Here is a 24,256-nt window from a genome sequence, read left to right on the forward strand (position 1 = left end):
AAACTTTAAATTTTTTTTTTAAAGAAAAACTTAAGCAGTTGGAGATGATTAAGAATAATATAACGAATTAATTCAGACTTTTAAATAGTTTGAGAACCTATACTACCTTTTGCCTTAAAATAAGTTCAAATTAGCCAGTCAAAATAATGGGGCTAAGAGATAAAGTATTGACGGTATATATATTAGACACATAGGGGCTAAGAGATAAAGTATTGACGGTATATATATTAGACACATAGCTTTGACAATTTTATTCAAGTACTTTGTACTGAATAAAATGAAAAGACCATAAGTTATAAGAACCAAGACAAAAATGAACGTAAATCACATGATTTTCACTACTAGAAATTAATAGTTGTAGCACATGTGACGCCCAAAGGATGGGCATATTGCTAGACTGGCAAGCTTTTGAATTAGAGGTATATATGACATTTTAGGCAATCTTAGGCATATGGACGCGCGATTTGGACACTATAATGGTATATACCAAGAAACAAATTTTCTAGGTCTGTTAGGTCGAGCAAACAATAGGTGTCATGAGCTTGAATTGTCATTGTATGCTTGGCCTAACAGACCTCACAGATGTGTCCGTCGGGCTACACCTTTATTAAGTCTAGAACGTGTGTATCATATAACCTTGTGTTCTGTCTTACATTTCATTTTTCTTTCATTTTTGGATGTGAAAATTGCCGAAAGTGTTATTATATGTACCTTATTCATGAGCTTACCAACCTAAATGCTTGTCAGTCCTTTTCTTTGATCTGCCCTTATCAGCTGCCCGATCCGTTATGAGAGTCACATCTCCTACTTTTTTTTGGGACCAAGTTCTAAAATTATTACAAAGCTAAAGAATTAGAAATTAAGTAACGAGATATGAATGAGAAACAATATAATATTCATATTTGAAGATAGTTATCAACATCACTAGTGATATATTGTTGTTAGCAAGAACAAACCTAAATGCTTTTGAATTTAGACATTTGCCACAAGCTAACAACTTTTGCAGTAGAATCATATGTATTCATTCATCCTTAATCAGAGGGTCTAGGGTTCGAGCATTAGATATGAAGTTACCTTTGATAGAAAATGCTACATATACTCCCAAATGAGATTTTTCGACACCAATTCAGATTAATAGGATTCCAAAGCAATTAATACCGAATACCAATTAAAAAACCAACCAAAAAAATAAAGAAGTTTGACATTTGCCACTAGAGCAAGGACTCATTGGCTTATTCCTCCTTAAGATCCAGAAATAAAAAGTAAAATCAAGAGATAAATTACCTATCAATTTAATTCCTTTTGGCTCATTTATTACTTTTTTATCCATCTCTTTTGATGTCAATTAGCCTCAACCATTGGTTCCTTTGACAGCATAATTCTACCAAATATATCCTACAACAATATTGAAATATAATCCTCTAAGTTGTAACACCTAAAATAAGATTTGAAATTAGATTAAGGTCTTATTTGTTTTGTTTTTTTTTAAGATTAAAACATCTGAATCTGAATACACATCTGAACATACTAAGATGTGTATTAAGATCTGAATACTAATTAATTAAGACTATTTGATTTTTAACATCTGAATGTATAAAATTTATCTTTATTTAAAAATTAATAAACATAAAATTCAAATAAAATATTAACTAATTTAATATTCTATCAATAAAGTATATAATTTTTTAAAATATGATAGTTGTTGGTGGTGATGGCTAACAGGTGAATACCAACTAGAGGCGGTAATTGGTGGTAGTTTTGGTTGATGATGGTGGTTCATGATAGTAGCTAATAGTGATTGGTAGCGGTGACGATTATGATTGAGGATGGCGGTGGTGGGTGGTGATAGTTAATAATGGCAGGTAGTGATAGTAGTTGTGACTGAGGAAGGTGGTGGGTGGGTGGGGGTAGGTAGTAGGCTATAATGATGGCCAGTGCCGGCTATGGTTGTTGATGGCGATGGGGTGGTCAGTTGTGGTAGTTGAGGTGGATGACTGTTGATTGTGGGTGAGAATGATGGTGGTCGGAGTGGTGGGTAGGGATGTACAAACCGAACCGGAAAACCGCATCAAATCGAAAAGTCAAACCGAACCGATTAAAAAATCCGACTAGGTTTGGTTTGATTTGGTTTGGTATTGAGTAAAAAAAAAATCTGAACCAAACAGACATATAAATATATAATTTTTATATATACTTTTAAGATTTTATATAGAATTTTCTTTAAAAAAATGTCTAGAATATTTGCGATTCTCTTGCGGGATATAATATTTAATAGTATATGAAGTGCTCCATATTTATTAACCTTAAATAAAGGGTTGTACGATCATTTTCTCATCAAGTATTATTGAAATGAGTCAATCTCTTTGTTCTTCCATATTCATATCATATGTTAAGATCTATTAAATCATTATATCTTTTCGGATGTGAAGTGATTATTATGATTTAGGTATCATATTGATTTTTATGTTTAATTACTAAATTCGGTTAACTTTGAAAGTGTGCATCAACGAAACATTATTGTCGGACGACTAAAAAAATAACTATTATGTGTTACTAAGAAAAATCTCTCATAAGAATATTTTAATAGATAATATATTTGTCAATTTTTTTTATATTTTTACTAAACATATATTTACTTATCAAAAATTTAACAAAGTAAGATTGAAATAATATTTAAGTAACAAAAAACCCGAAAACCCCGAAAAATCCGCCAAAATCGAACCAATCCAAACCGATATAGTTGGTTTGGTTTGGTTTTGATAAAATTCCGAACCAACCCAGTCCATGTACAACCCTAGTGGTGGGGATAGTGAGTGGTGATGGTCGATAATGGTGGCGGCTATGATTGAGGATGATGGTGGCGTGGTGGTGGTGGAGGTGGTGGTGGGGGGTGAGGGTGGTGGTGGCATGATGGTAGTTGACAATGGTAGACTGTGATGGCAGTTAATAATGAGTATGTGATAGCATCTTAATGAAATTAAATCTCAGTTATAGATCTTAATCATACAGACCTATTCAGACTCATTAAGTTATTGTGAAGTAAAAAAAAACAAACACACATAATGATTAAAATTTGAATAATTAAGATTCAGACTTAAAAAACAAATACACTTAATGTCTGAGATCTGAATGGTTAAACTTCAGACATTCATTAAGTGCAAACAAATAAGGTGTAAGCATGAAACTCTTATGTTAAAATTCACACCTATCGTTACATATCTATTTTCTCATTTTCAAAATGCAAATGGAAACTCTTAAGTTAAAATTCCGAGAAACGGAAAAATTATAGGTGTAAGCATGCAAAATTTATTGAATTTAAATTCAATAAAATAATTTGGATTATATTGAAATATATTAGTCCAAATAAATATTGTGGGTTAATATAATTGGATTAATTGCTTAAGTCCAATAAATATTGATTGGGCTAGCCCATTTGGTTGGGTTACAAATGATGAACCCACTTTATTAGGCCCAATATATCATCTTCCTAGAGGCCCAGTTTGGTGTCACGTGTCAAATGACGTGACACGCCAAGTCAAACGGAAGAGCCAATGGGATCATGCCATGTGTCAAAATAACAAGGCATGCCAAGTCACACTAAAAGGCCAATGAAATCGGGCCATGTGTGCAAGTGACATGTTCTGACCAATCAAATGCGGCTATGTCACACTTCAATTTGATTGGTCGGAAAGAGTTTGTTCTTATCACAACTCCTCCCTTCCACAACTCTAAATAGGGGTTTTCATAACTCAAAAAAGAGACCAGAAGTTATAACAAGAAGCAAGAGAGAGCTCGTGGATCAAACACCACAAATTTCTCTACAAGTTTCAAGTTTCAAGCAATCAAGTTCAAGTTCAAGCACAAGAACGAAGAACAAATCAATGTCAAGTAGAAGCAATCAAGCTAAAGCTCAAGAACAAGATCATTGTTCGTGGCGACAACTACATATTCAAGTTCAAGCTCAAAGGCCCTTGAATTTATTTACTATTGAGAAGAAGAATCAGAGGAATCATAGAGATTGTGCACTCAAATATTTGAAATAAAACACTACGATTGTTACGATATTTTTCGGTCTTGATTTTATTTTCTCGACAAAATTTATTATCTATAATAGGTCTGACAAAAAAAGGAAAACCCCTACTTACTTAGGGTGTGCCATGTTAATTATGTTACTTAATTGCGTGTTAATTCAAATTCTATTTGGCAGTCAAATTTGCCACTATGCTCGAGTGGAATAATTTGTATTAATAGCGAAATCCCCTGTCTCATTTCTTAAATAATGACCAATGAATTAAATTAGTTCAATTTTTATACACTAATAATAGTAATAATTTTTACATCATCAAGTTAAGTTAAATTACAACAAGAGTTAATTTCTTATAACAAGTACAAGAAGATAACTTGAAAGGAGAATAATAATGTGTTATAGCTAGTCAAATTATACTAGTACGTAATAACATAAATTTTTTTATATTATCAATGTTTATAATTTATTTAATTAAAATAAATAAAGAAAAAGGGGAAGAAATGTTGGTGCTGACATGTAAATGCGTCTTGAAACCAAATTATCTTTATATGAACGTGGCATCAGATTAAACCCTTAAAATCTACTATTTCAAAATAAACCTCTTATCCTCTAAACCAAAGCCAAATTGAACTGTTTTTTTTTTTTTCAACTTCTTTCCTAAGACATAATTAAGTAAATAAGAATATGTTCTATCAAATAGCTTAAATATTTAATATAATACGAGAGCTGAAGGAATCCTGAGTTCAAATCTTACAACCACTCATTATAAAAAGAAAGTTTCACGCATACTTGACTCATAAAAAAGAATCAACTCCAATCGAAGAAGTCTATTGTGAAAACATAACTAAGTAAATAAAATTTAACTCTTTCTTACGACTTAAAACTTTTAAATAAAATGATCACACACTCTTCCACACTCCTAAAACCTATGTGGAAAAAATTCACTACTAAAAAAAATAGAAATTGACGACTGATAAAATCTGTAACTAAACAGAAAAATCTTGTTAGCGACGGATTAGCGTCACATTATCTAAAAATGTTGTTAGCTACGAGCTTGTTACACAAATAACCGGTCAAATTCATTATTTACTTTTTTAGCCAGTAAACATAGATTATACACAATTATACACATATTACATACATACTCAAAGAGAGAGAGGGGACACACACACACACACACACACATATATATATATATATATATATATATATAAGAGATTAAGTGTGCAGCTATTTGGGCTAATTAGATTATTGATGAATTTTCTAGCTTATTTCAAGTTTTTTAAGTGATTGGTCAAAAAGTTTGAAGATGATAACAAGATTTTTAACATTTTCTTGAGTAATATAGGTGCTTCTAGTCCACTTAATGACAAAAAATAAAACTCCCAAATGGAAAAAAGAGAAGAAGAATGGAAGAGAAATGAGAGGTCTGAAATTGCCAGCCTTACATTCTTGAGTACAAACAAGAAAATATATGCTAAAAGCTCTTAGGCTATGGGTTGGATTGTGTATTACCTTATCCTATCTCCAACAAAAATAAAATAAAACCCCTTCTTCTTATTTTTTTCCTATTTCTCTCTTTTCCTATATCCTCTTAGTTATACTCTCAAGAACAACAAAGTGAAAAGAAAAAAAAAACAATGAATTTTCATTCATAATATCCTTCTTATCTTGCTTCTTTTTAAGTTCTCTTCTACCAATAAAACCCTTCCATTTGCATTTTCTTGATATATATGAAGATGGATTTTCATTATTCTTATTCTTCCTCATGTGAATATATGGGCATTTGAAATTCTTTATTTATTGCTAGTGTTATTCATTTTATTGAAGAAGAATTCGAACACGCCGCGTTTTACTGGGAAGTTTGAGGAAGAGAAATAATGGCTCCCAAAACAGGAAAAGCTAAGCCACACAAAGCTAAGGGGGAGAAGAAGAAGAAAGAAGAGAAAGGTACCTTATCTTTTTCTTATTATCTTGAATATATTTTCATGGCTTTTTCCCTCTGTCTTTTCCAATTTTTCAAAATTTTAATAAATAACTCAAATAAATTATTGTTTAATAAGTTTCTATATTAGTCATGTTTCTAACTTTTTATGTCTTCTCTTTCTGTTTAAATGTAGTTTGCAGTAAAATTGCAACATTTTTAATATATTTGATGTAGGTGGTTCAATAACAACAATTTTCAATTCAATTACACTTGCACTCCTAATTTATGATTATAATAATTTTTAAACTTTTTCCTCGTGTCCACCACGTTAATTTAAAACATTACTCCAATTCAAGTATTCTAATCACTTCAAAAATTTACCTACCATTGTACCACATACCAACTTTTTATAAGAGTTTAGGTTATACGTACTGATTGTGTAAAAATATGTACAAAAATAAGTTTTTTATTACGAATATTTATAATAAACATTAATTAGTACTACGTAAAAATGATAACTCGATTGTTATTACTTGTTAAATTACATTAATCGTAAAACATCTTTATTTTCTGTGTATGTAATTTAATATCGAAAAGAAATCATTGTTTATGCAAAGAATATAGTAGGAATATTTTTTTATTTTTTTTTAGCATTTTATTTTATAACTTGCCTAATGTTAATTTTTGAATTACAGTTCTGCCTAACGTTATAGAGATAACGGTGGGAACACCTGAAGATTCGCAAGTGTTGCTTAAGGTAAAGTTACAGTTACAGTTACCGTTAATTTTTAACGGTAGTTCGTTGAAGAAACGAAAAGAAAATTAACGGTAGTTAGAAGAAATGATATGGTGCATGTATATGACTTTGGTAAATTTTACAATCGTTGACTTTAGGGAATATCAACGGACAAGATTTTAGATGTGAGAAAGCTCTTAGCCGTCAATGTGGAGACATGTCACGTGACCAATTACTCCATGTCACATGAGGTAACATTTATAATTTATTTCCTTTTTTGTACCCTAAAATTAGATATTTCATGTCATTTTCATCTTCCATTCAAAATGTAATTCATTTTTTGAAAAAAATATACAAAAGACAAAAAAGTTACTTTATCATGTGGGCTCTTAGCCATTTAATTGTAAAAACAAGTTTGCCAGAGTTAAATAAAAAAAATTATTTGTATAATTAGCTTCAATTTATTACAAGTTAAAATTAGAAAAAAATGATATATGTAAAAAGATTATTATGAGATAAGTGGTTAAAATGTAATTGTGCTTATTTAAATCGTAATTTTATTCAAATAAAAGGCATGGTATTTAGTTTACTGTTTTAGGTATCAGTACGACTGCAGTATGACTTTCAACAACTGCTTTAATTAGTATATTTGATCATATTTCAAATGGTTAGTATTTGATTATATTATACTACGTTGCTTATCATACTTTCTAAGTAAGCAATACTATATTACTATTAAATAATTATATTTGTAATTAATTTTTACTTAATATGATAAATTTTAAAAAATTAAAAAGTTAAAACTCTTTTTTATAGATATATAGAAAATAATGGTGGCATTTTGGAATGGGACAGGTGCGAGGAACAAGGCTAAAAGATACAGTGGAGATTGTGTCGCTCAAACCTTGCCACCTCAGCCTGGTCGAAGGTACTGTTCTCTATGCTCTCGGTCCCACCTGATATATATATATATATATATATATATATATATATATATATATATATATGATTTTGTTTCTCTAAGTCACGGGTTCAAATAGTGATAACAACATTTTGCATAAATATAGTATAAAACTACATACAATAAACCTTATGATCTCGTTCTTCCTCACGTATAGCGAGAGCTTAATGCACCGATTTGCCCTTCTTTTTTGTTTGATTTATATACACAATATAATTTGTCGACAAGAGTAGTCGCTTCACCTTAGGAATGTTGCAGCCCCTAATAATCTTTTATGAAAAATAAATGTGAATACTCATATTAGTATATCTAATATAATTAGCTGTCTGACTAGCAAATATATAAGTTGCCCAAAAAATATGCGAGCACTTTTTAACATAATGTAACTTTCTCATTTTATATGACATTTCTTTTTATAAATAGTATGACATTATTCACATTTTATATAATTTCATAAATTTCAAAATATTAAAATCTAATTAAATTTTATTTTAATTTATTGTGCAGAGGACTATACAGAAGAACAATCAGTGGCTCATATTAGAAGACTTCTGGACATAGTGGCCTGCACCACTTCTTTCGGCGGTTCATCTTCCTCACCCAAACCAACCGGTCGAACCGGTTCAACTGAACCCGGTCCAGAAAATGTCGAATCAAAATCAAGCAAGCCCAAAAGCCAGGAACCGAAAAAGGCGGCCGGTTCACCTAAGGCCAAGCCGTCGAAGCCAGATGCCACCGCCGTATGCGGCGGCGTAGACGCCGGCGACTCGGCGGAGAAAGGCGATCCAGCAATGATGTGCCCCCCACCCCGGTTGGGACAGTTTTATGACTTTTTCTCTTTTGCTCATCTCACTCCTCCAATCCAATGTGAGTTGTTTTAATATTTATTTATTTATTATTTTTTTGTAACTAAGTTTACTACTTTTCATTATTGGTTTTATGTTATTTATTTCGTTCCTTTTAGTTTATGTGAGATTTTGACTCTTCACATTGTATAAGATTTTTTTTTTTTTTTTGAAACTTATAGTCTAAAATATGTGATTTTCTCGGATAAAATAAACAGTTCAAAGTTAAATTATTTTTAAATATAGATATATGTTATTCTTTCTATTTGATTAACAAAATAGTCTTCAACTATTCATTACTGTTCAGAATTTTACTTTTTTATTTTATGAAATTGGTGACAATGTAGACTTAAAGGTTACATCTTCAAGTTATTAAAAAGTTTAGAAGAATACCCTTTCAATTGTTTTTGAAATGGTGTGCAAAGAAATAAATAATTCAGTTTATTGGAGCTGGAAATGCACGGGAAAGAATTTTCAGTGGCATTTCATAGCTGCAATTATCTTTTTTTTTTTCTTTTAAATGATGGCGGTGTCCGAGCCAACTTGCAAGCTGCAAACATCTTGTTTAGTGCTAAAAATTTGTCATAAAGATTTTTTCCTTAACTGGTAATTGTTGTTTGATTTTGCAGATATTAGGAGATCAAGTCGGCCATTCCTCGAGGATAAAACAGAAGATGATTTTTTCCAAATAGATGTGAGCTTTCTTTCTTTTAAATATAATGTGGCGACATCCTCTCTGCCCTCCCAGGGTAGGGGTAAAGTCTGCATACACATTACCCTCCCCAGACCCCACTTGTGGGAACTCGCTGGGTTTTTTGTTGTTGTTGTTGTGGCGAAGTTTGCAAATATTGAGGGGTTCTCGAAATTTTAGAACTCTATCAATGTTTTGAATAATGGTTCTTGAAATACATTACAGGTCCGGATTTGTAGTGGCAAGCCAACAACCATTGTTGCTTCTCGGACAGGTTTCTATCCTGCTGGAAAACGCGCTCTTTTGAGTCACTCTTTGGTTGGATTATTGCAACAATTAAGTCGAGTTTTTGATGCTGTGAGTAAGAATTATTTTGTTAAAACTTTTATTGTCTATCGAACCATAAAGATTCGGTATGTAGTGGCCAGTGACGGAGACAGAATTTTTACCAAGGGGGTCAAAATATAAAGAAGTAAACCCACGCAGAAGCCAAAGGGAGTCAATACATAGTATATATATATATAAAAAGGAATTTTTTACCTAGCTACATAGTGTAACCTTAAATACATGTGGCTCCGCTGCTGATAGTGGCATTGACTATATATGCCAATTCGTCGTTAACTATTTGCTTGTTCCAGGCATACAAGGCTCTCATGAAAGCTTTCACCGAGCACAATAAGGTTAGTGACATTTGAGATTATCTTGGTTTCAAGAATGTTAAAAACAATGATTGCTCAGGAATGGCTACCTTTACTTACAGTTTGGGAACCTTCCTTATGGTTTTCGAGCAAACACATGGGTTGTCCCTCCTTTTGTTGCCGACAATCCGGCTACTTTTCCTCCACTTCCAATGGAAGATGAGAATTGGGGAGGAAATGGAGGTGGACAAGGAAGAGATGGTAAGCATGATCATAGGCCATGGGCGAAGGAATTTGCTATTCTTGCAGCAATGCCTTGTAAAACGGCAGAAGAAAGGCAAATACGAGATAGGAAAGCGTTTCTACTTCACAGTCTATTCGTCGATGTGTCAGTTCTCAAAGCTGTTGCTGCCATAAAGCATCTAGCGGACAACAGCCAAAATGGAACAAATCATTCTAGTTCATACGAGGAAAGAATTGGAGATCTTCTAATCAGTGTGACAAAAGACATTTCAGATGCAAGCAAGAAATTGGACAACAAAAATGACGGGAATCAGGTGCTGAGCATGTCCGCGGAGGAGCTTGCGAAGAGAAATTTGTTAAAAGGCATAACTGCAGATGAGAGTGCTACAGTTCATGTCAGTTTGAATATAAATATGATAATTTGTCATTTATCTGCAAGTAGATTTTGTTTATCTTATGATGTTGTTTTTGTTTGTAGGATACTTCTACCTTGGGTGTAGTGGTGGTTAGACACTGCGGCTACACAGCTATCATAAAAGTTGCAGCTGAGGTGAACTGGGGTCCTAATCCCATTCCTCAGGACATTGAAATAGATGACCAGGCGGAGGGAGGTGCCAATGCATTAAACGTTAACAGGTCAGTAGAGTTAACCAGAATCAGATACCAATAAGATTAGATTGATTAGATTAGATCGATTGATTAGATGATTGGATTGAGGGAAAACTACATAGTATAGCCACTTCCAAACATAATAGCCGGCAAAATGTGGATTTTTTGTATATTAATGTATAATATGCGTACAGTTTACATATTTTAGACATGTTTATACATATTGTATATTTGGCTAGCGGATGTAATTATTTTTGGCTGATTGGCCAAATGTGTAACTTGCCCGAAGATTAAGTATGTACCTTAGTCAATTGTTTTTGATTTTCATGAAATATTCTACTAACTGTATTCTTCATCTTGGGGCAGCTTGAGAATGCTATTGCACAAGTCATCAACACCTCAGTCATCTAGCCAAGTACATAAATTACATGGTGCAGATGTCGAAGACGTTGTGGCTGCTAAGCCTTTAGTAAGACAGGTGCTCAGTGAAAGCTTGCACAAGTTACAGGAAGAAGAAAGCAAACAAGTGAAATCTATTAGATGGGAGTTGGGTGCATGTTGGGTGCAACATTTGCAAAATCAGGCCTCCACGAAAGCTGAAGCAAAAAAAATCAATGAAGCTAAAGTAGAGCCGGCGGTAAAGGGTCTCGGGAAACATGGTGGCCTACTGAAGGATATTAAGAAGAAATCAGATGACAAGAGTTCAGGAAAGGAAGTTTCTTCAAGTGAAACTAACAAGAAGGAAATAGAGAAACAAGACGTGGAAACACAGATTCTTTGGAAAAAGGTGCTACCTGAAGCAGCATATTTGCGCCTAAAAGAATCAGAAGCTGGTCTTCACCTTAAGGTGTGTTGCAATTTTTGTTGTTACAAGTAACTTTTGCAAGAGGTGATCGTATCCAGTTCTTAAACCAAGTTCTGGTTCTGTTTATTTTGTCAGTCACCTGATGAGTTGATTGATATGGCACATAAATACTATGCTGATACTGCCCTTCCAAAACTGGTTAGTGTGCCTCTATATACTTTGCATGTCTATCCTGCTTCGAAATTGAACTAACGCTTGCTGGTTGCAATATTTGAACTTCTGAAAGGTTGCTGATTTCGGGTCGCTGGAGCTTTCACCTGTCGATGGAAGGACACTGACAGATTTCATGCACACCAGGGGTTTGCAAATGTGCTCCTTGGGGCGCGTGGTAATTGCTTCAGGCCCCTACATTTAGCGCAATAAATCTATGAATGAATGTCATTTCCAACTTTATTAGTGCAGTCCCCAGCCCCTAATTTTTCCTATATTCTATAGTAAGGCTAGTACAACAAACAACAACAAACATACCCAGTATTATCTCACACCGTGGGGTCTGGGGAGGATATAGATTTCTATTAACTACAACTTAGGAGTTCTCTAAATCTATGTTGCTCGGACTCTCCGAAAATGTCGCCGGGTGCGCGTAGGATCCTCCAAAAGTAGTGTATTTTTGGAAGATCCGACACGGGGGTGGCAGCATTTGAAGAGTTCGCCCAACATAGCTGTAAATCGGACACTTATTCTTGCATTGACAAATAAGTATTGAATTAGACTAGAAAGGACCCTAGATAAATATTAGGATCTAATATTAGTGGAGCAACAGTACTACGCATTATTCCCAGCTAGTTGATATCACCTATATGGATCATTATATTTTGTCTTTCTCTAAGTTCGCGGATTTGATTGGTCTTTTGAGACAACTTCCCTCCATATGATTAACCTTCCTCATAACAGCAATAGCAATACTTTAAAACTCTCTCGTTAGCAGAGTCAGAAACTCTGACCTGTCTAGCTTTTATCCTTTTGGAGAGTCTTCTGTGAATAAGAGTTGGCTTCAAGAGAGATTTAATCAAGTTTTCCTCGAAAAAGAGATACTATTACCAAGTTTCTTTACTCCATGTTTCAGCTTAAATTCTTTTCTATTGGCTTTTTTAAATCCGTAGATAGGCTCTTTGAGATTCCTGTTCTATAGAATATTGAACAGTGACAGAGGAGTTGAGGGAAGGGAAAGTGGGGACTGTTATGCTCTTTGATGTCTTCTTGGTAGAAATATTCCTTCCAACCTCTAAGTTTTATTTTAATTTCTAGGGTTGATATTTAGCATTACTTTCTTTTACTAACTTTTTTGCTTCTGATGTTAGGTGGAACTTGCAGACAAGCTTCCTCATGTGCAATCTCTTTGTATTCACGAGATGGTCGTTAGAGCTTACAAACACATACTGCAGGCTGTTGTGGCAGCAGTTGATAATATTGCTAATGTGGCTGCATCAATAGCTTCTTGTTTAAATGTATTGCTCGGGACGCCATCTGCAGAAAATGGTGATTCAGATGATGACTTGAAATGGAAATGGATTGAAACTTTTCTTTCGAAGAGGTTTGGGTGGCAGTGGAAGGATGAAAGTCGGCAGGACCTTAGAAAATTTGCCATTCTTCGAGGTCTTTGCCATAAGGTATACAAATTCGAATGCTAAGAAATCGGTGTCCTGTCTTTAGTAAGTCTTACTCTCCTCATCCGTACTAACAAATGCTATTACAGGTAGGACTTGAGCTTGTTCCCAAAGATTATGATGTGGACTCTCCATTTCCTTTCAAGAAGTCGGATATCATAAGCATGGTCCCCGTGTACAAGGTATGCACTAGTTTCCAATTTTTAGATGTAGAATATGAATTATTAGGAGGACTTCAAGAAGTTTTAACAATGGTATATGTTTCCTTAACAGCATGTTGCGTGCTCGTCAGCGGATGGGCGTACGCTGCTGGAATCATCAAAAACTTCCCTCGACAAAGGCAAGCTGGAGGATGCTGTAAACTATGGAACTAAGGTAACACTCGTTGTGGTTGAGTGGCACGTCTTGATATCATTCAACCTCAAGGTCTTGAACTGAGATTGTTTTTAATTGTGAAGGCACTCTCAAAACTCGTGTCTGTCTGTGGTCCTTACCATCGAATGACAGCTGGTGCATACAGTCTCTTAGCGGTGGTACTCTACCACACCGGAGATTTTAATCAGGTATTAGTTCATAATTAGATTCTCAAATGGCTTCAGAAGCAAAGTGTTCTATAATTAGTCGGTAGAATTCTTTAGAAGCAGAGTGTTCCATTTCAGGAAAAAACTGTAATAGAAATTCAGCGTGCCGCATTATCTGACCATATTTATTTTGCTGGATAGAACAGCAATTTTCTTATACTAGTTTCCTTTAACATGTAGGAATCATGATTTTCTCTCTTATATCTGTAATGTTTCCTCATATCAGGCTACCATTTATCAACAAAAAGCATTGGATATTAATGAAAGAGAACTTGGACTTGACCACCCAGATACAATGAAGAGTTATGGAGATTTGGCAGTTTTCTACTACCGACTTCAACACACAGAGTTGGCATTAAAGTATGTGGACTCTATCTCCCACCACGGAAAACTCTGGTGTTCAAAGTCGTGAATTTTTTTTTTTACAACTAGGACATTGCATCATCTTGTATGAGAACACATCGTTATGTTTAATGACAAAAACTGATACCTGTTTTTCTCTATTCAGGTATGTCAATCGTGCCCTCTATCTTTTGCATCTTACTTGTGGACCTTCACATCCAAATACCGCTGCGACATATATAAACGTAGCAATGATGGAAGAAGGTCTCGGAAATGTCCATGTTGCACTTAGGTATCTTCACGAGGCTCTTAAGTGTAACCAGAGACTTCTTGGAGCGGACCACATTCAAGTAATTTCTCTCTCTTTTCTATCTATCTCCCTCTGTCCCAATTTATGACATTCTTTCCTTTTCATTCAGTCACACAAAAAAAAAGAATAACACATTTCTCTATATTTAGTAACAATGGTGACTAGTAATAATATCTAGTCACACAAATTTCTATGGTTTGTTTTGGACCACAAGCTTCAAAGTCATTCTTTTATTTCTTAAACTCAGTGCCCAGTCAAACACATGAATTGGGAGGGAGGGAATATGTTTGAGTGTCTAGAAAATCAGCCTGTTGGCGTCTTAAATTATTTAACCGAAATGTTTGTTTCCTCCAGACTGCTGCCAGCTATCATGCAATTGCAATTGCTCTTTCTTTAATGGAAGCATATTCCTTGAGCGTTCAGCATGAACAAACTACGCTTCAGATACTACAATCTAAACTTGGACCTGATGATTTACGTACTCAGGTAAAAAGTTAGTTTGTAAGTCTGGTCATTCAGTTTGTTCCCGATGATGATCCTCGTGTCAATCTTATTCAGAATTTTCTGCAGGATGCTGCTGCATGGCTTGAGTATTTCGAGTCCAAAGCTCTCGAGCAGCAAGAAGCTGCACGAAATGGTACCCCAAAGCCCGATGCCTCTATCTCTAGCAAAGGCCATCTAAGGTAATATTCTTTTTTCCTATTCCATACTTCCATTATTTTTCTAGTTACTCTTGGGAAGAACCAGAATAAAGAAATGTGTGACATCTTATATATGCTAATCAAAAATTGTTTTCCTCATTGATATACGTAGTGTCTCGGACTTGTTGGATTACATAGCTCCAGATGCAGAGATGAAGGCTAGAGAAGCCCAAAAGAAGCAAGCTCGCGCAAAGGTTTGAGTTTTGACTTCTGTCGTTTGCATTTCCTAATATACACAACCATTTTCTTTGTAGTTTACATAACTGAAGTATCCTGTCCACATTTCCTCATTTATTGTACAGGTTAAAGGCAAAGCAGGGCAAAATGGGGGAATAGCTACGGATGAATTTGAGAAGGATGAACTTCTTTCTCCAAATAGTCCTGTTGTGGAGAACTCCAGTGATAAAGAGAACAAGTCTGAAATAGACAACAAACAGGAACTACAGATTGTAGACTCCACACCTAAGCAATCTGATCACATTTTGGTAGAACAGACACTAGTGGAGAAAAATGATGACGTGATACAAGAGGATACGTCTGAGGAAGGATGGCAAGAGGCTTTACCCAAAGGCCGTTCAATGATGGGGCGTAAGCTTTCTAGTTCTAGGAGACCTAACCTTGCAAAACTTAACACCAACTTTGCGAATGCTTCCCATTTACCAAGAGCTCGAGGTAAAGCCACTAATTTTACATCTCCAAGATCGAGTCCAAATGAATCTGCAACATCGTCTACGCCATCTCCTGCTTCAAAGAAGTTTGTTAAAAGTGCTGGTTTCAGCCCTAAGGTAAACAGTGCTTCTTCACCAGCTGCTTCTAATCCCAAATCGGCACCCATCAGCCCTGCTCCAACAGAACAAATTGTCAAAACCAATTCGATTGTCAGCTCAATCAGCGTTCAGGCAGCTGGAAAATTATTCTCTTACAAAGAAGTTGCTTTAGCTCCACCCGGTACAATTGTAAAAGCAGTGGCAGAGCAATTGCCAAAGGACAATAGTTCAGAACAAAACAAGGAGACTGTGGCAACAGATTCAACGCTGCCGACAACAGCGAGAAACAGTGATGGAGAGCAGGCTCAGAAAGTCAGTGAAGAGAAGCAACATAATGATTCTGGTGGACAAACCAATCAAGAAGTCAATGACCCTCAACAAAGTAAAGAAGGACTTATATCAGCCAAATCTTCGGAGGGTACAAAAACTGACACTTCTGGAGAGAAGGAAGGAGATGTCGTCACAGCTTCAGAAGTAAAGACTGCTGCTAAAAACAAAGGAGTAGACTCAGCAAATAGCTCTGTCACGGGGATCCAAAATGATGATTCTTCCACTGATGCAAATGTAACTCCCAAAGTCGATATGCCAGAAAGCAAAGCTGATAAAATCCCCGACACCTCTTCTGATTTTGAACCTGCTGCTGATTCGGCAACAGAGAAGGATGCTAGTCTTACAAATGCAGAAGCTGCAGTGGAAGAGAGAAATGATGATGAACCTACCGAAAATGCTAGTACTGTGCCTACTGAATCAGATAAGCAAGGTGATTCTGAGACTGCAAAAGAAACAGCCAAGAAACTTTCGGCCGCTGCACCTCCATTTAATCCATCGACTGTTCCAGTTTTTGGCACTATCCCAGCAGCAGGTTTCAAGGAGCATGGAGGAATATTACCCCCTCCTGTGAATATCCCTCCTATGCTTACCGTGAATCCTGTTCGTAGATCACCGCATCAGTCAGCAACAGCAAGAGTTCCTTATGGCCCACGCTTGTCAGGTGGCTATGGTAGGTCTGGAAATCGAGTTCCACGAAACAAGCCTGTTTTTCTCAATGGTGAACATAATGGAGATGCGAGCCATTTCAGTACTCTTAGAATCATGAACCCACATGCAGCCGAGTTTGTCCCTGGTCAACCATGGGTTCCAAATGGCTTTCCGGTCGCTCCAAATGGTTACATGGCTTCCTCAAATGGTATGCCTGTTTCACCAAATGGATATGCCATATCACCAAATAGCATACCAGTGTCGCCAGATGGTTCTCCAGCATCTTTGAACGACATGCCAACAACTCAAAATGACCTTCCAGTTTCTCCGGTTGAGGCAGGAGAATCCCCTTCAGCTGTAATTGTGGAAGGTGCTGCTGAAAACCACGAGATGGCAGAGGCTGATGGGACCGACGTGGAACCCTCCAGTAGTTTGGTAACAGCCGACACAGGAAGTCAGCAGATCACACAGGATCAGGAAGAAGATGGGGCAAAACTGCAATCTGACATGCCTAAAGATGTTGACAAATCACAATGTGAAAATGGAGAAAAGTCTGGAGATACAGCTGCACCATCTGATGAGATTACTGCTTCAAAAGAAACATGCAACACTGTTTCCCCTGAGGAGAAAGCAACCAAGCGTTGGGGAGATTATAGTGATGGTGAAAATGAGGTTGTTGAGGTAGCAAGTTGAAGAGTTACTACATTTGTGTTAAGAGCAGTGACCTGATCTTGGTCTATTAGTTTTGTCTCTTTACTTTACAGCAGACTGGGGAACCCCCTTAAGGACAGGAATTGAATTGAGAGTTACTTCCTGCTTAGGACACACGGTGAAGTTCAAAGTCCGGTAATGCGTCGACTTCCTGGTACAGTTTGAGTTGGTTGAAGCAAGCTTGGTGGAATTTTTTATTAGCTCAACCATAGGTTGCTGCACGGAGATTTATATCGAATCCTAAAGGAACTGAGTCTTTCCATGTATGTGTTAAGTTCCATTTTTCTCTTCAATTTTGTGGGCTCGAACAGAAGAAGCAAAAGATTTGCAACTGTTTCGAGTTTGTCAGGTGATACACTTGAGATAAACAATGGTGCGTTAGAAGCAAATCCTCTTCTAAAATTGAGTTCAAGGTTGTTTGTTTTCTCCTCACATACTTTTGCAATAACCAGGTTTGAATGCTGATTACCATCCTCTAATAAGTGATGCTTTATAGTTTAGTCTATAACTTTTTGTATAGTAAAGACAGCTTCATGGATTTTGTAATTTATCTTACCATCCTCCTTGAGTGCAACTCTTTGGCTTCTCGAAATCTACTCTTGACTTGCTTTTCTGAGCTTTGCATATGCCTTTTAGTTATTACTTTCACAAATATTTTACCTGATCTAATTTATACTATTTATTAAATCCATAATATATAAAAATAAGGCCATTGTTGCATAATAGAGCCATTCTGGAGGTAATATCTAATTGTTGCTAGGAATTATTTGACAATCACTTGTTTAGATAATCAAGTATGAATTTCATAATCCAATACAGTCCTTGAGTTAGTAACTTTTTTCCCCTCCATGGTGTTTGAGAAGATAAAACAGGGGAGCCCGGTGCACTAAGCTCCTGCTATGCACGGGGTCTGTGGAAGGACCGGACCACAAGGGTCTATTGTACGCAGCCTTTTCCTGCATTTCTGCAAGAGGTTGTTTCCACAACTCGAACTCGTGACCTCATGGTCACATGGCAGCAACTTTACCTATTACGCCAAGGCTCCCCTTCAAAGAGAGGAGTTTGAGAAGATAATAGGCAATAAATATGTAAACTTGAATATCATCTCATGAATGTCAGCATTTCAAGAGAGTCATTGGCATACTGGATAATTGAAGGTTCCAACAACATTACAAGGTACAAAAATTAAATTATATACAAATGCTGGAGTATGTGCATTAAAACCAACAAGAATGGTATTCTTCCTAAAATCCTAGTCATGTTAGAACATTGTTGAAGCTCAAATGCCCTTTTGTAGCCATGTCTATTACTGCATACCTGCATTGTAGGGTGGCCATCCTCGACGCCAATCCATAATAAGAAGGGAAGCGACACAATGTGCTAAGGCTGCTGCAACGACGAATACATGGAAGATTTGATGGCTGTGTCCCACTAGGTCAAATGCACCAGGTTTGCATCTTTCCGGAAACCTTGTCATGTAAAATACTGCTCCAGTAGCATATAAAAGTCCCATGACTATCTCATATCCTAGAGCTACAAGTACTTGTGGATGATTAAAATGGAGGAAAAGGGCATGTGTAGCTGGAATCAGACCTGAGAAACCCATAGCAAGAAAGAGAGTAGCCCTAAATGATCTGAAACGACCGGAGAAAAGAGCGGGGGAAAGAAGGGTGATAATGACAAGTATGCCAAATATAGTAATGGTGGATAGGTAAAAGAGACACCAATATGGTTGAGAGCAGAAGATATAGTAAATGGGGCAAAAGAAAGAGCAGACTATCATAATAGAAATACCAGCATAATCTAGACGCCAAAAGAAGAGGCTAAATCTAAGTGAGTGACAAGCAAATAAGTGGGAGACAGTGCTGCAGATTAAGCAACTCATTGCTCCTCCTAAGAAAACAAACCAAGGCCATATGGCAACTTCATAGCCATCTCCACTTACATCTAAAATTGATTTTGAGATATGCTTGGCATAAGAATCCTGCAGTCAAATATCAAACTAGTTGATGTCTTGTTCTTGTATTGCAATCTTCACATAAGCAAAACAAACTTAGTGGTCAAATACTAACACATCAATTAGCACCCTCCCCTTCCACTAAACTATGAAAGATAAAAATCTTAGGCTTCACTCAATCAAAAGACTTTTTTAGTCCCGAGACAGATTTAGGGCGAGTTCCTGGAGTTAAACTAAACTCATTGCTTTCTGCTCGAACTATGTATGCATATACAAACTAAATTTATAATATGTAATCACACTTATTATGAACCTAGTGAATCTAGATCATGGCTTCGCCTCTACTTAAGAAGCCAAGCTATTACGTTGCTAAAGTCATCAAAGCACAATTCTCACAATATCACTAGCTTAAATGACATTATTAGTTCGTTTAGCAACAAAAAAAATGTTAATTAGGGATGTCAAATTTGGCTCTAGCCCAAATTTTAGCCCATCTTGACCCAACTCATCTTAGCCGAAGTAACTTTTGGGCGGGTCAAATTGACTCAACCCACTTTGACCCGCTCAAAATCGGGCCCAACCCCGCACATTTGACACCCCTAATGTTAATACTTCCATTGGATTACGTTACTTTTTCATCTTTATGTATAGGGGTGTCAAAATGGTTAAAAGAAAACAGGTAACCACCCATATTATCCACTAAAATATGGGTTGGATAATGAACTTGTTAAAAACGGATCAAATATGGATAAGAACCATATTATCCATTTAGAAAATAGATAACCAATGGATAACTAATGGGTCTAACTTTTATATTTGTAAAGTCTCAAATTGGGAGTTCCTCAAGTTAGAAAAACTAAGAGCCCGTTTGGATGGGCTTGTTTTAAGTGACTTTTAAGCCAAAATAGCTTTTAAGCCATAAGTTAGGAATTCTAACTTTTGGCTTTTGACTTGTTTTTGTCATTTTAGCTTAAAAACAAGTGCTTAAAAGCACTTTTTTACTTTATCCAAACACTACAAAATGGCTTAAAAGCTATTTTGAATTAAAAGCACTTAAAACAAGCCAATCCAAACTGACTCTAAGAATTCTCCCAAAAAGTGATCATATGCAAGAATTCATGGATTTTACCAATATTATCCGCCGGTTAACCCGTTTTTTATCTATATTAAATAGGGGTCGGGTCGGATAATTTATCTGTTTTTTTTCATTACTTGTTTTCGACCCAACCATATCCGATCCAACCCGCCCGTTTGTCATTGCTATACATGTACAATGGGGTTGTCCCCTGCTGCCCGACATTGGTTACTAGGGGCTGTAATTGACATAAATAGTTTCTTTAGGAAATTTATACAATTAAGGAGTTGATTGAAGGACTTATCTCTTCTTCTATTGCTACTTCCGGCCATGTCTTGTAGTCGACCGAATAGCTACCTTAAATTTAGCAAAATCACTAATAAACTCCATCTATATTTTTAAGCTAATTACTCCACAGTCCAACATAGCATGTATTCAATGTAGTCCATTTTATTTGTCGAGGTTACTTCAAATAACTAGTCTAAAATATTTGTCATTTTAGAAAATCAAGATGTAATCAATTATTATCTCTCACTTTGTCCTTAGTATTAATTGTTCTTAAAAGTAAAAAACATTGATTACATAGCATAAAAATCTAAACTTGAAAAGTAAATAAGGGCATAATAGTAAAAAAGTCTTCTCATTACTTCCTCTCGTCCACAATAAGTAACAATTTTACCTTTGGCATACTCATTAAGGAAATTCGAACTCCTAGAGAGAAAAAATATTCACTAAATTAATTGTTATCTTGACACATTAGAATATATAAATAAGGGTAAATTTTGAAAAAATAAAATTAATTCCTTCTTGATTATGTAAATGAATACTTATTTTGGATCAAAATAAAAAAATAAAATGATCATTTATTGTAGACCGGAGGAAGTAATAATTTTTTAAGGGAGGGATAAAAGAGAAACATAATAACTAAAATGGACTGAAAGCTTCATCTTGCAACACGTGGATATAAATAATTTTTCAATTTTTCCGCCACTATTCGGGGAAGACCCTTATAGAAAACCAGAAAAGAACAATAAAGCACCAAAAGGAAAAATATAGGGCCATTAGCAAACCATGCATGTGAGATACAGCTAGAAGAAGTCCTAAAAATCTCTAGCTGTAAACACTTCAGAATTGCAAATTTGTCAAATAAAATACTCCTACTAAAGGAAATTAATATATAAAATTAAGGACAAAAGGAAATTAGTAATAAAAAATTAATTTAGATACCTATATTTAATATTTCTACTGAAAATCCTATAATAAAACGTTGGACCTACAACACTCCTAACTTTTCGCTGACCGCTGTACCTCTCACGTCTGACACTGTCTCTAATCTCTGGAAAACAAAATACCCTACTAACACCCTGTTTGGCTAAGCTTTTTTTTTTTATCAAAAGTACTTCTTCTTTTTTTGTCAAAATTACTTTTGGCCAAAAATTGAGGTGTTTGGTCAAGCTTTTAGAAGGAAAAAAAGTGCTTTTGAGGAGAAGCAGAAACAGTTTTGGTAAAGCAAGTAGCTTCTCTCCAAAAGCACTTTTTTAAGAAGCACTTTTGAGAAAAATACACTTAGAAGCAGTTTTTTAAAGTTTGGCCAAACACTAATTGCTGCTCAGAAGTGTTTTTCAAACTAATTAGCCAAACACAAACTGCTTCTCACCAAAAGTACTTTTGAGAAAAACAATTTTTTAAAAAAAAAAACACTTCTCAAAATAAGCTGATTTTTGCAGCTTGGCCAAACAAGCTATAAGATGAAATAGTGTGGTCGTAGTGTGTATACGTAGACCTTTTACCCCTGCCTCGATGGAGTAAAGAGGGTGTTTTCTAAAGACACTTTGCTCAAGAAGAAGAAAAAAGACAATATTAGTATCACCAACAGAAATTATAAGAAAAATAACATCACGAAAACCATAAAATAGATGCAAAGCAAAAGTGATGGCCATTACATAGACCCGGCACTATAAAAAACTACGTAAACAGGTTTTCTTTGACCATGTTTCCCACTAAGATGAAACATTTACACAAATAAATTATTCACTTATTAATTAGGTCATTACAGGTAAATCTTTTAGTAAATATCACCTATTATCATTAGTTAAGGATTTTACTGATAGTTTAAGAAATTTTTTACTATGTAACTTTAATCAATATTCCCCGGACCCTCCCTTAGGTATATTGTTGCTCTTATAATTTTAATCAAAATATATAATATACATAATGACTTTTAAGTTTTTAATTTTATACTTAATGACAAGTTTTTATAATTACAGAAATATCATAGAGATCACAAAGTATTAAAAAATTCATTCCTTTCTCAAATTTAGTAATATAATCAAACAATGACACACCTTAAAGATGATCGGCAAACTCACCGGAAAAGAATCAGCGGATCCATTTTTCTTCATTGTCATCCACTGTCCGTCACCCGTCGGTCTGTTTATCATTATTTAACCATTTTAAACAGCTGAAATTACAAATCTAGCACAAAACAGTCTGCAAATTACTTCAATCGAACCTGAAAATGCCGGAAAATATATTTTCCACCGTCGTCTTCTCCGTCAAGCTCATCGCCGTTAACGTTACAAATATCACAAAACCTCCCAAATGCCTAACAAAAATTTAAATAAAAAAAAAAGGAAAAGAAGAATACTCAACGAAATTCAAATTAAATGCAAATGCAACAAATTCAAATTCAAATTTTTGAATTTATTTTTAAATCTTACGTCCAAATATTGAGAGTTTCATTGTGCCATGAAAATACGCTGAGAGCAATGTCCTTAAGAGGCCATTCACAACGATAATAATCTCTGATAAATTCATTATCTTGAAGATATTCAGGTAATGCCTCGTATTTCACCAATTTTCTTCGATCTAATTTTTGACCATTTTTTGTTACGTTATTGATTCGATCTCCTGAGTCAACTCGTTCGCCATTGCTGAGTTTAGAGATCTTCTTTCCTCCTCTTCGTTTCATGTTAGCTCAATTTCTCCGACGTCGTCGATCTCAGTTTCCGGCGAATTTTCGCCGGAAAACGTTGAATGAATGTGTTTGAGAAAATGCTAATATATCTAACTGTTACCAATGATGTGGAGCTAGTTGAAAGTTGATAGATGCACATAAATATTTATAGTAGTAAACGACGTGCGGCCTTTAATTATTATTTTAATTATAGTTTTTTTTTATAAATCTTTTAATTAATTTTTGGATTAGTTGAATTGTTCTTTTGATTTTCCAGGGTGTTTTTGACTAATAGAAGAGAGACACATGTAAATGAGATTGATTTTGTTGGAGTAAAATTTACCATTATAGGTCTTAATTCACCACAACATAAAAGAAGAATATAAACATAAAAGAAAAATTTAAACAAATAGTGACTTAATTACTACTTTAATCAGATTAGTGCTTATTAAGATATCTATCTATAATTATCACATAAAAGACCTAATTGTCTAAATATATTTTACAAATTTAGTGCATAAAACTTAATGACAACTAACATGTTATAATGCATGGGTTTAAGTTCTAATCACATATAAACAAAATGAATTTATGTTTTATGTACTGATGATGTTAAAAATATCTTACAACATAAAGATTACTTATAAAATACTTACATGTAAATCTTTATGTTAAATATTAATTGATAACATGATGAAAATAATAATTGATTTGCTATAAGCCTATAAT

General features: G+C 35.0%; 2 protein-coding genes across 6 annotated transcripts; one reads left to right on the top strand and one right to left on the bottom strand.

Moving 5' to 3' along the window:
* The first annotated feature begins 5,368 nt into the window (after positions 1-5,368).
* On the top strand, positions 5,369-18,131 carry LOC104238675 (protein REDUCED CHLOROPLAST COVERAGE 2). Of its 2 annotated transcripts, none has more exons than XM_009793107.2 (23): positions 5,369-5,977; positions 6,650-6,711; positions 6,849-6,941; positions 7,546-7,618; positions 8,159-8,518; positions 9,126-9,190; positions 9,413-9,544; positions 9,826-9,867; positions 9,948-10,463; positions 10,547-10,704; positions 11,044-11,524; positions 11,618-11,680; positions 11,769-11,870; positions 12,844-13,152; positions 13,239-13,331; positions 13,423-13,524; positions 13,608-13,712; positions 13,957-14,090; positions 14,239-14,422; positions 14,737-14,868; positions 14,941-15,065; positions 15,196-15,277; positions 15,386-18,131. In XM_009793107.2, the coding sequence occupies exons 1-23, from the start codon at positions 5,908-5,910 to the stop codon at positions 17,519-17,521; spliced, it is 5,619 nt and encodes a 1,872-aa protein (XP_009791409.1). In that variant the 5' UTR covers positions 5,369-5,907; the 3' UTR covers positions 17,522-18,131. The 2 variants fall into 2 exon arrangements, with proteins under 2 accessions (XP_009791409.1, XP_009791413.1); XM_009793111.2 differs by having other exon boundaries at positions 5,371-5,977; positions 14,953-15,065.
* A 484-nt stretch (positions 18,132-18,615) lies between these two features.
* Positions 18,616-23,667, bottom strand: LOC104238676 (heptahelical transmembrane protein 2-like). 4 transcript variants are annotated; one of them, XM_070162288.1, is made up of 4 exons: positions 23,292-23,667; positions 23,084-23,176; positions 22,941-23,001; positions 18,616-19,132 (listed from the first exon to the last, which is right to left on the bottom strand). In XM_070162288.1, the coding sequence occupies exons 1-4, from the start codon at positions 23,540-23,542 to the stop codon at positions 19,127-19,129; spliced, it is 411 nt and encodes a 136-aa protein (XP_070018389.1). In that variant the 5' UTR covers positions 23,543-23,667; the 3' UTR covers positions 18,616-19,126. The 4 variants fall into 4 exon arrangements, with proteins under 4 accessions (XP_070018389.1, XP_009791415.1, XP_009791414.1 ...); XM_009793113.2 differs by having other exon boundaries at positions 18,616-19,523; XM_009793112.2 differs by having other exon boundaries at positions 18,616-19,523; positions 22,917-23,001.
* Positions 23,668-24,256: the final 589 nt, after the last annotated feature.

The sequence above is a fragment of the Nicotiana sylvestris genome, chromosome 11 (assembly GCF_000393655.2).
Source record: "Nicotiana sylvestris chromosome 11, ASM39365v2, whole genome shotgun sequence".
NCBI lineage: Eukaryota > Viridiplantae > Streptophyta > Magnoliopsida > Solanales > Solanaceae > Nicotiana > Nicotiana sylvestris.

What these genes read in the sequence shown, in the direction of transcription:
- LOC104238675 (XM_009793107.2), top strand. Translation starts at nt 5,908, where the DNA reads ATGGCTCCCAAAACAGGAAAAGCTAAGCCACACAAAGCTAAGGGGGAG. An exon ending in GAAGAAGAAAGAAGAGAAAG is followed by an intron (nt 5,978 to 6,649) that starts GTACCTTATCTT and finishes TTTGAATTACAG; the next exon opens with TTCTGCCTAACGTTATAGAG. An exon ending in ATGATTTTTTCCAAATAGAT is followed by an intron (nt 9,191 to 9,412) that starts GTGAGCTTTCTT and finishes AATACATTACAG; the next exon opens with GTCCGGATTTGTAGTGGCAA.
- LOC104238676 (XM_009793112.2), bottom strand. Translation starts at nt 23,542, where the DNA reads ATGAAACGAAGAGGAGGAAAGAAGATCTCTAAACTCAGCAATGGCGAA. An exon ending in ATATTTTCCGGCATTTTCAG is followed by an intron (nt 23,002 to 23,083) that starts GTTCGATTGAAG and finishes AATGATAAACAG; the next exon opens with ACCGACGGGTGACGGACAGT. An exon ending in GTTTGCCGATCATCTTTAAG is followed by an intron (nt 19,524 to 22,916) that starts GTGTGTCATTGT and finishes ATTTGACTGCAG; the next exon opens with GATTCTTATGCCAAGCATAT.